At 53.0% G+C, this 10,908-nt stretch overlaps 1 protein-coding gene across 1 annotated transcript; it reads left to right on the top strand.

Annotated features, from left to right (window-relative positions):
• Positions 1-1,249: 1,249 nt before the first annotated feature.
• On the top strand, positions 1,250-10,460 carry LOC141434445 (uncharacterized). Its single transcript, XM_074096864.1, is given in 6 exon segments — positions 1,250-1,487; positions 6,325-7,560; positions 8,180-8,373; positions 8,376-8,527; positions 8,730-9,336; positions 9,339-10,460. Coding segments are annotated over 6 exon segments (3,300 nt in total). The 5' UTR covers positions 1,250-1,401; the 3' UTR covers positions 10,364-10,460.
• Positions 10,461-10,908: the final 448 nt, after the last annotated feature.

Below are 10,908 nucleotides of genomic sequence, written 5' to 3'. Positions count from 1 at the left end.
ATACGAGAGCGAGAGGGACGGTACGATATGAACTTCGAGTTTCGAGTTTCGTGGTAGCCCTGATGTGCGTTCAAGATGAATAATTATGACAGCGGCACTGGGTGAAGTTCCGAAAACGCATATGCGTCGGTGGCAGTGAATGCGTTCAAAATGTTTTTTTTTAACAAAAACCTAAGAACTCAATACTTCGTTCAATAAATCGTTGATGTTGATTGATTTAATTTCAATGATTTACAATTTGTCTCGTACGCTATTTGAAAATCGGCTCTGCGTTGTGGCCTGCGGGAGCATGCTAAGTGGGTCAGTGAAGAGGCATCGGAAGCCCTGGGAATAAAGCAAAAACAGTAATGCTCCGCAAATGATTATGTCCGTCCTGCACGACGTGGGTCCTTTTCAATAATTATTCCGTAGGTGATCCTAATTTTTTGAGTGCTATAACTCGCGCTCACGTACATAAACACAATGTCTGCATAAAACTCACATCTTGACTGTTAACACCCATTCTGTGTCGAACACAATGCCAACTTATTGCGTGTGAACGAGGACTCTGTGTCTCTGGGACGAGGCGAGGCATGCGGACAGGATGTGCAAGCGCAACTACTATCTGTGCTAAAATTATGTGCCATTGGTTGAGATAGGCTGCTGAATGTATGTACCTACTCACTGAATGAATTCGTGGAATCTCAATTTATGCTTGTAAATTTACTGTTCTATGTTGAGTGTGTTTCAATTGTAAATAATTATGTCGAGACCGAGACTAGTCGAGAGAGTGAAATGAAGATGTTTAGTTTTTAAAATAAATACGTAAGTAGAGACGTATAAGATGAATGACGATTAAAAATCAGTTTAATTAAGCTACGTGTAGTTAGTAAGTATTTGTTTTTAAAATATTTTATTACATTCAAATCACCACCTACTTACAACACTTATATGTATTACCCACGAGTACGAGTACGTAGATAGATAGACAATGTCAGCGACGGCCAAGTTGGCTACAGATGTGCGTGCAATAAAAAACGTTTGTCTATTACATTGTTTCAATCCTCTCCCTTGCCCCCCACTCGCTGGCTCGTGAACTTGACACGTCCCCGCCCCCCGCGGCGCGAGGTGGCGCGAGGCTCCGGCGCGGCCAAGTTGTCGGTGCGGGCGACGGCGGGCCGCGGCGGTGCCGGCGGCGGGCGGCGGCGCCGCGCCCGGCCGCACGCGCCCTTGTCTGCGTGCGTGTCCCCCTCTGACGCCCCCCACCCCCCCCCCCCGGGGGACGGGACTGCGCGCGCCAGTGATCGCCCGCTGACGACTGCCATTTGACGTGCGCGTGCGCATAGCCGCGTTATCTACGACACAATAAACTTTTGACGAACCGTACTACGTACGGCCACGACCCAGTATCCTACGTATTTTATGGTGATCTCGACTCATCCACGGGAAGTGTTGAAGTGCAAGAGGGTAAGGAGCAGGCGCGAGCGCGACGGCGTTGCGACAGTAAAGTGAGTGTCGGCCGAATCCGGCTTGCGGTCTGCGCGATGTTAGCAAACTGGTTTGTTTACAGAGTCGTTCGCAGAACACGCGTGACGTCACCGGTCACCGCTGTCGTCTCTGCTATCAGTTCCAAATACCCGAACCGGAATACAAACATGTCGCTCATAATAAAAATTAATAATACAGACGCGAGATAAACAGAAGTGCCTACTTCAATATACTTGTTTGCATATCTACTGTGTGTGTTTAGTTGCGATTACAAACTACCCATATATTTCTATAAGTAGCTAATTTTCGGGATAAATGGTACTTAAGGCGGAACAACCACAAACTCGCTTTCGCATTTATAGTATTAGTAGGCTAGGCGTTGGTGGAATGTAAAATACTTGTGTAACGGTAACGCTTGAGTTAGCGTGTCCAGTGAGTGCTGTGGCCGTATTGGCTAACGCTCTGGCGATCGCGATCGTATTCACTACCTCTTTCTATCCCCATCCTAAACCGTGTACAAGAAAGAAGTGTTGAAAACATTCGTGATTCCAAGTGTGCGAGGGCCCGGAACACTTAGCGTCTTTCGAACGTCGTCGTCTAGTAAACGCCCGCGTAACTACGCAACTCTACTACTACGAAACTCGAAACTCGAAGTTCGTATCGTACCGTCCCTCTCGCTCTCGTATTAAATAGTAGGTAAGTGTCAGAGGGACCGCACGACACGAACTTCGAGTTTCGTAGTAGCCTTGCAGTGGCGTATTTCGAACATCAGCGACTCGGTAACGCTCGCGCTGCGTCGACGCGGCGTTAATAGCGTTTACTCAATACTCAATATTTTATTGCTTTTCCACATAATTATTATCTACATGCATATCATAACTTCCCTATTATATGTTCAGAAACGACTATCAAATGGCCTTTATTAAGAAACCTGGTATCTGCGGTTGCATCTTAATGTTTACTTACATTAAAGTATCGGTAATACTTTTTTAACAATGCATATCTGTACATATTGTAGAAATCTTATGACATGCATGTAGATAATAATTATTATTACAAATAAAACTTTAGTTTTATATTATCTGTTTTATTAAAGCTTTGGTAGGTACTTCAAACTAGTTATCAGTACAACTAACTTAAAAATACAGGCCATATCGGAACATATTATAGAAAACTTATGATATGCATGTAGATAAAGTTATGTACTCGTGTGATCTTATTATGAAACTCGCCTTCGGCTCGTTTCATAAAACCACACTCGTACTTTAATGCCTCTCATTATGCAGTGCACCAGCCACATAAATAACTATTGTCGAACGTGGGCGGGCGTCTTGTCAGCGCTCGAACAACGTCTCTGCGTGCGACGGACAGAGCGCAACGCAATTTGCCGCATTTAACAACCTCCGTTGAAACATTAGCGCCAAAGAGAATACATGTAACTTCGTGTATTCGGTCAATGTGAAAATGGATTCTAACGAAGAAACACTTGTTAATATTACTATTGAAAAGAAAATGACGTAAGAAGAAAACCGAGGATTCCGAACGTTACGGGTATTCTCTTTGGAGCTTGTTTCAACTGAGGCTGTTGAAATGAGGTGGAATTCGTTGTGCTCTGTCCGTCGTAGTGTACTGACGTTGTGCGAGCGCTGACAATACGCCGACGTTCGACAAACGCCATTGACGTCGCGTCGACGCAGCGCGGGCGTTACGGAGACGCTGATGTTCGATAGACGCCACTGGCGTGGCATCGCGGCGCCGCAACGTGGACGTTGCGTCGGCGCTGCGCAGGCGTTTACTAGACGACGACAATCGAAAGACGCTAAGTGTGTCCGGACCCTTAACGACACGGCCTCTGGTCAGGTAGATATAACTGTACCTGCGTGCGTACAACTATCATCCTTTGTATGTAAAGTACAGAAGATAATAAAATTGAATTAATGGTAGGGCAGGCTGGCATGCTAAATTAGTAGTTGCTAAAGCGTAAGGGGACTTATTGTGATGATTAGGTGCAAAAGCGAAGAAAAGTTTATGTTCAGTATGCCCTTTTAGGAGGGGGGGGGGGGGGAGAGCGTGTGTTATATTATACAGGATGATCAATCCAAATGGGTCTGTAGGGAGAAATCAGAAACTATGAGAGATAGCGAAATCTGTTCTTAGGAACCATGGCTTCGATTTTAGATTTAATAAAAATGTCATTTTTTTTTTATTTAACTCTCATACATAACCGGGAATCGAACCTGGTCAGAACCTCTGTAAACTATGGTATAAATTCTGCACATTTTTTTCGTTATTATTGTTGATTGTGTGAATCATAAGTGAAAAGAAACACATTTTACAAGCTTTTGGGTTCGTGTACCTAGTGTGTGTGTGTGTGCGTGTGTGTGTGCGTGTGCGTGTGTGTGTGTACGTAGCTATCATAAGGTCGCGGGTGAGCAAGTAAATGTTTATTTATTTATTTTCGGAGAACCAACAGCTATAACCTGCAGAATAAACTTATTGTATAGTAACAATAAAGCATTATAGATAGGTATAAGTAGGATCTCACAAGTAGAATCAAATAAACAAGTAAAACTTACGCGCATAATCGCAAACATGCACCACGCAATCCTGAGGGGTTCGTTCGTGTATCCGTATTAGTTCAGTCGACGCGGAATAGACGACACCACATTGTATACGACACCAGCAAAGAATAGGTACTAACTATAGGTCGTACATCAACCTCACCCACGTTGAGCGATGGGCCTCTAGGTCAGGCACTAAGTTCGTATCGTGTCGTGCTGTCACTCTCTCTTTACTACTTACTAATAGCAGAAATGGAACGGCACGATACGAAGTACAAACAACTCAAAATTAGGTTGCCGACTAGATACCGCGCTACCTAAAAACAAAAGGTTCGTGAATGCGGCAACTCAATATTGTAGTGTGCGTAAGAACGGTGAAAGACAATTTGCAAGGATGCTAGTGTGCGTGACAAATTGTGTTGCCAGCTGCTCCACTCTTACCCGAATTATTGGGAAAATAAATTATTCTGTGGTCTATTAAGTTACTGGTTACAAAATGTATCTTGGGAAATACTTAGAAATTAAGAAGTAATTAAGAGTGAATGTATTAATATGTTTGTGTATAGGTTAGGCGTAGGTTTCTTCTTTAAAAAAATGGTAGGTATTATGTAGGTATATCAATGATCAGGCCTCACTTTTAATTAAATATATATATATATTTAAGGACATTCAATATTTACAAATTATTACTAAAAATTCATGGACTGAGTCACCAACTAAGAAGTTTTGCGTAGTTAAGATAACACGTTGCACCTATAGTTAAACCTAATATAATGTACAGGTTAATTAAGACTAAAATAAAAAAAAAATGTTTACACAATATGCATACATACATGCATACATAAATACTTAAATACATACGCTTGAAAGACATAACCCTCCTTCGGGCAGTCGGGTAAAAAGTAAACATTTCAGGAAAATGGGTAGAAAAAGGAAAATAAAATTCTTTTCGTTTCCCATAACACCTAAGTAAAACAGCTGATTTGGGCTTCTTGAATGGGAAGACAAAAAACATTTTTAATTTTAAGACACATTCACCCCTTAATTAAATAGTGTCGGGTAACAATTTATACACCTTCAGTGTATATACACAACGATAAACATTAAATAATATAGAACTAGGTTATGTGTATAATATAATAATTACGTTAGATACTTAAATAAAATAAGTCATTAAAATTTATCATCATTTAATGATAATAACAATAAAATTCAATTTATTAAAATCTCAACCACGGGGAATTTGATTCTTGTGTACGCGGCAACACAGAATGGCGTTTAGGGTTCATGTTATTTTATTTTGTAATTTCGAAATTATACGATATTTACTGATGGTATATTATGATCCCAGTGTCCTTCTTATTTCTTGTAGTATTATTTATACACAGTTTCACTGCGAAAACTGGCATTTTACTTCGGTACATGCACCTTACGCACAGTTTGCAACGCGACTGACTCGCCTCGGGCTCGGGTACGCCGAATTCGGCGTACTATTTGTTGCCGCATTTGACAAGTACGCCGGCGGTATCTAGTCGAGCGAGCGCGCGAGACCAATCATTCATCTAAGCATTACATACACGTATAAAGTACAGACAACGAGTAATCGAAACTTGGGCTGTGTTCGCGTCGGTGGAGAAAACACAATGCGACAAAATAGTATATTAATAGCTAGGCCTGGAAGTAGGCAGTCGCTGGGTGAGTATTTAAACGGACGAACTTGCGAGCTTAGCGCTCTATCTAGCTATGTTTTTATTCGTCAACTACGTACTTTGCCTTCTGTTTAGTATTTGGCAATGAAGTTTTATGGTCATTTTTGTGAGAAGTCATTATCAACCAGCAAATTAATTTTTCATCGTGACAATTACATTCATTGGAGCATGGAAATATGGTGTTTGTGCGTTGGTAGCAAGTGTTAAGCCATTAGTATCTAGTTGTTCACTTTGATTTAGTGTCGGTGAAGTCGGGGGCGTGGCTCTTCATGTGATCTGAAAATATTTCAGCAGGGTGAGAGCTTAATTGTTTGCTTGTGAGCTAGGATTATGAAAACGTTCGAAGTGAGCGCTCTTTTGTGGGGTTTAGCGAAGCGAACATAAATATTTGTATTACATATCGGGGCGGTCGATTGCGTACCTATATTACGTGCGTTTGGGTACATACCTACTGTCGGTGTCATTACATTAGGTATACTATGGTCATCAACTGTTCAAAACGAATTGTAGTTAATTTTTTCACTGTTTTCATATTCCATACCTGCATGTTCGCACTGAAGTACTTAATGTTAATGTTTTAATTTCAGGATCAAACAAGTAGAGCGGCAACGTAAAAATGGGGACAGTGCCGTGATGGCCCCTGTCGGCCGCTCGCCCGCCGCGGCGCTGACCGTGGCGCTGGCGGCGGCGCTGGTGGTGGCGGCGGGGGGCCTGCCCGCCTGCCCCTTGCGGGCGCCGCCGCGCGCCCAGCTCGACCTGCAGTGTGTGCTGGGGGGCGGCACCGAGGTGGAGCTGAGCGTGCGCGCCGGCGAGTACGTGGCGCTGCACTGCCGGCGCGGCGCCGACTACAGCTGCGGCCAGCTGCCGCGCGTGGGGCCGCCGCCCGCGCCGCCGCCGAGCGCCGGCCTGCGCGGCTGCGCGCTGCCCGCCGGCGAGCCGCTGGCCTGCACGCTGCGGGCGCTGGGCGCGGCCGGCGCCGCCGCGCTGACGCTGCGCGCCGTGCCGGGGGGCGCCGCCGCCGCGCTGCGGCCCGACCACACGCGCGGCCTGCCCGCGCTGGCCGCGCTCACGCTGGTGGGCGCCGGCGAGGACGAGGCGCCGCTGCCGGCCGCCGCGCTGGCCGAGCTGCCGGGCCTGCGCCGGCTGACCGTGCGCGAGGCGCGGCTGACGCTGTCGCCGGGCGCGCTGGACGGCGCGCGCGCGCTCGAGTACCTGGAGATGTCGGCGAGCGGGCTGCGCTCGGTGGGCGGCGCGCTGCGCGGGCTGGCGGCGCTGCGGACGCTGTCGCTGTGGGGCAACGAGCTGAGCGAGCTGCCGGCGGGCGCGCTGCGCGGGCTGGCCGCGCTGGAGCGGCTCGAGCTGAGCAGCAACCCGCTGCGCGCGCTGGCGCCGGCCGCGCTGGCCGACGCGGCCGAGCTGCGCGAGCTGCGTCTGGTGGACACGGCGCTGGGCGCGCTGGACGAGGCGGCGCTGCGCGGGCTGGCGCGGCTGGACAGGCTGTGGGTGCAGCAGGCCCGCGCGCCGCTGGCGGTGGGCGCGCGCGCGCTGTCGCTGCCGGCGCTGCGTGTGGTGTTCCTGGAGAGCTGCGGGCTGGCGGCGCTGCCGGGCGACGCGCTGCGGGGCGCGCGGTCCCTGGCCACGCTGTCGCTGGCGGACAACGCGCTGGCGGCGCTGCCGGGCGCGCTGCTGCGGGACGCGGCCGGGCTGCGCGCGCTGAACCTGAGCGGCAACGCGCTGACGGCGCTGGAGCCCGCGCTGTTCGCGCCGCTGCGCCAACTCGAGGACCTCAACCTCGATCGCAATCGCCTCGAAACGTTTCAAGAGTGAGTCCGCCGTTCTCTTCATCTTTAATTAACGTGATCTACTCTAGCTTGACTAGACCGTGCTTGTAGATATGTACAGACGCTTTCGGTCGGGGCGAGTTTTAGGAAAATATTGAAAGGTCACTATTGTCGCTGACGCGGAATCGAAACGGTAGTAGGCCCGCCTGACCTGATTGTTCGTGCCGCAACAATTTTCTGTAATTTACTAAGCGATTTCCGCACAGTTGCTCTATCCCTTTCCAACCTAGTCGAGTATGAAAAGGACTACAATAATGGACCTGACCTGAATCGCTAATGCCGGATTTCCACTCACACCTCGTATCTCGGCCCGCAGCTCGCGTGATCGATGGTAAATGAGCTTCCTGTTTACACTCTCGTGGTTAGTTCACTCGTATTTGAGCTTACAACCTGCGCAAGGTTCAAACTCGTAAGCGAGAGCGCGAATGTACTTAAACACCAAGCTCGCGTTCGTCGCGAGGTCCTTCGATTCGTGCCCAAAAATCGCTCCGGACGCGAACGCCGCGAGGGGCGAGGCGAGGCGCGCGCGTCTGGTCGCACCCTCACCTCGCGCCTCGCCTCGCGACACATGACCTGATGCGCCGGACCGTCCTCGTCGCAGGGACCTGTTCGCGACGCTGGGCTCGCTGCGGTCGCTGTCGGCGCGCCACAACCGGCTGCGGGAGCTGGCGCCGTCCGCGCTCAGCGGCGCGCGCGCGCTGGCCAGCCTAGACCTCGCGCACAACCGGCTGGAGCTGTGTACGGAGGAGGGGGAGGGGGAGGGGAGGCGGAGGGGGGCGACGCGTACGCGGCCCAGTTCGGTGCGTCGTCGCCGCTGCAGGCGCTGGCGGGGCTGCGGCGGCTGGACCTGGCGGCCAACCGCGTGCGTGCCGTCTGTTCCGACTGGCGCTACGTGATGCTGCATCTGGACACGCTCAACCTCACCTACAACAGCTTCCAAACTATTACGGTAACTTCGCCCGCATAATTTGATTATTATCGCCTTCGTCGATTCAGTATATAATGAAATTGCTCCAACTCGGATGAACTCTCGATGAGGCATTCGATAGTCCGAATCGGACTCCGACCGGTCGAGGTCGGATCGCCAGACTGGCGGAGATCGAGGCGGACGATCCTGAGCTCGAGATGAAAAAAGTTTGTTTCGTTTCTAGGAGGCCGACATCAACTTCCTCAGCATGGACGTGACGGTCGACTTCCGATACAACAACATAACGACGGTCGAGCTGGACGACTGGACGCAGCCCGCCGCGGGCGAGGGGGGGGGCGAGGGCGAGGGCGGCGCCCCCGGGGCCGCGCGCCTGCTGCTGGACGGGATCCCGCTGCGCTGCGACTGCCACGCGCTGGGCTTACAGCGGCGCCTGAGGGACGAGCGCGCGCGGCCGCGGCTGGAGCTGAGCGCCGCGTGCGCCGCGCCGCCCGCGCTGGCCAACGACTCGCTGCGCGCGGTGGGGCCCGAGCGGCTGGAGTGCCCGCTGGCCGCGCCCGCCTGCCCCGCCGGCTGCGAGTGCACGCTGCGGCCCGCGGCGCGCGCGCTCGAGCTGGACTGCGGCGAGGCGCCGGCGGCGGCGGCAGCGCCCGCGCCCGCCGCGCTCGGCCTGGAGCGCACCGTGCTGCGGCTGCGGCGCGCGCCCGCCTCGCTGGCGCTGCCGCTGGTGGTGCACGAGCTGGTGCTGCGCGGGCTGGGGCTGACGGCGGCGCCGCGCGGGCCCGCGCCGCCCGCGCTCGAGCTGCTGGACCTGCGGGACAACGCGCTGACGGCGGCGCCGGCCTGGGCGGGGCCGGCCCGGCGCTGCGGCTGGCCGGCAACCCGCTGGCCTGCGACTGCGCGCACGCGGCGCAGCTGGCGGCGCTGCAGCGGGCGCCGGGCCGCGTGCGCGACTGGCGGCGCGTGACGTGCGCCGGCGGCGGCCCGCTGTGGCGCGTGGACGCGGCGCGACTGTGCGCGGGCGCGGCGGCGTGGGCGGGCGGCGCGCTGGCGGCGCTGGGGCTGGCGGCGGGCGCGGCCGCGGCTGGCTGGCTGCGCTGGCGGCGCGAGCTGCGCGTGTGGCTGTACGCGCGCGGCTGGTGCGGCTGGCTGACGCGCGCGGGCGCGGGCGCGGAGCCGGCGGCGCTGTACGACGCGTTCGTGTCGTTCTCGCACGAGGACGAGGCGCTGGTGGCGGGGTCGCTGGTGCCGGCGCTGGAGCGGCGCGGCTACCTTGTGTGCGTGCACTACCGCGACTGGGCGCCCGGCGCCGCCATCGCCGAGCAGGTGGCGCGCTCGGTGCGGGCGGCGCGGCGCACGCTGGTGGTGGTGTCGGCGGGGTTCCTGCGCTCGGAGTGGGCGCGCGCCGAGTTCCGCGCGGCGCACGCGCGGGCGCTGCGGGAGGGCCGCGCGCGCGTGATCGTGGTGTTGTTGGGCGAGGCGCGGCCGGCGCTGCCGCCGGACGACGAGCTGGGCGCGTACCTGCGCACCAACACGTACGTGCAGTGGGGCGACCCCTGGTTCTGGCCCAAGCTGCAGTACGCGCTCCCGCACGCGCCGCTCGGCGTCAGCGCCAGCGAGCCGGACGACGAGATGGAGAAAGGACGCGTGCTGACGAAGAAAAGGGGCATACTGTCGAAGGCCGGATTGCGCGCCGCGCTGGCGGGCGCCGCTCCCGACAAACTAGCGCCCGCGCTCGCACCGCGCATGCAACCGCCGCCCGCCCCGCCCCCGCCCCCGCCCCTGCCGCGACCCCGCGCCCGCTCCCTAACCAATTCTGACGATCGCCCCAGGAAGCATCTCCCTGCTGCGAAAATTTAATTCATAAAGACGCTCTAGTCAACAATCCCTCGTTGTTTACTTATTAGATTTATAAGATTTGTACATAGTTGTTCATATATTAAATAATTTTCACATCTGCTTTCGTTTCATTCTCAACTAGACATGGGTAATCTCGAAGTGATCTGACTCACTAAATCCAGCTCCGGTGTCGGTACCGAATACGCTTATTGAATCCGACTCCTTTATTGACTCCGGTTCTTTGGCGCAATTAAAGAACTATTACTTTAAGTTATTGTTTTCTGTTTGATTCTTTGAAGCTTGAAAACAGTGTTAAAATGACAGTGGGTGTGTTGACATTTTCAAATTAAATGCAAACATAACATGCTGGCCTTATAGCGAGCGAGCGGTAATTTGTTTTGTAGCAAGCCTGCCTGCCTAGTGATTCCGATCCGACTCCGGCCGGTTCGGTTCGGTACCGAGGTTCTGAAGTATACATTCGCAATAATGACTCTTTTGAATCTGTCCAAACAATATTATGATTTAAATTCTGTGCCATAAAAGCTATTTTTAACCCCCGACGCAAA

This window comes from Choristoneura fumiferana, chromosome 13, assembly GCF_025370935.1.
Source record: "Choristoneura fumiferana chromosome 13, NRCan_CFum_1, whole genome shotgun sequence".
Taxonomy (NCBI): Eukaryota; Metazoa; Arthropoda; class Insecta; order Lepidoptera; family Tortricidae; genus Choristoneura; species Choristoneura fumiferana.
Note: the sequence above shows the minus strand (reverse complement) of the source record. Positions and strands in the feature narration are given on the sequence as shown.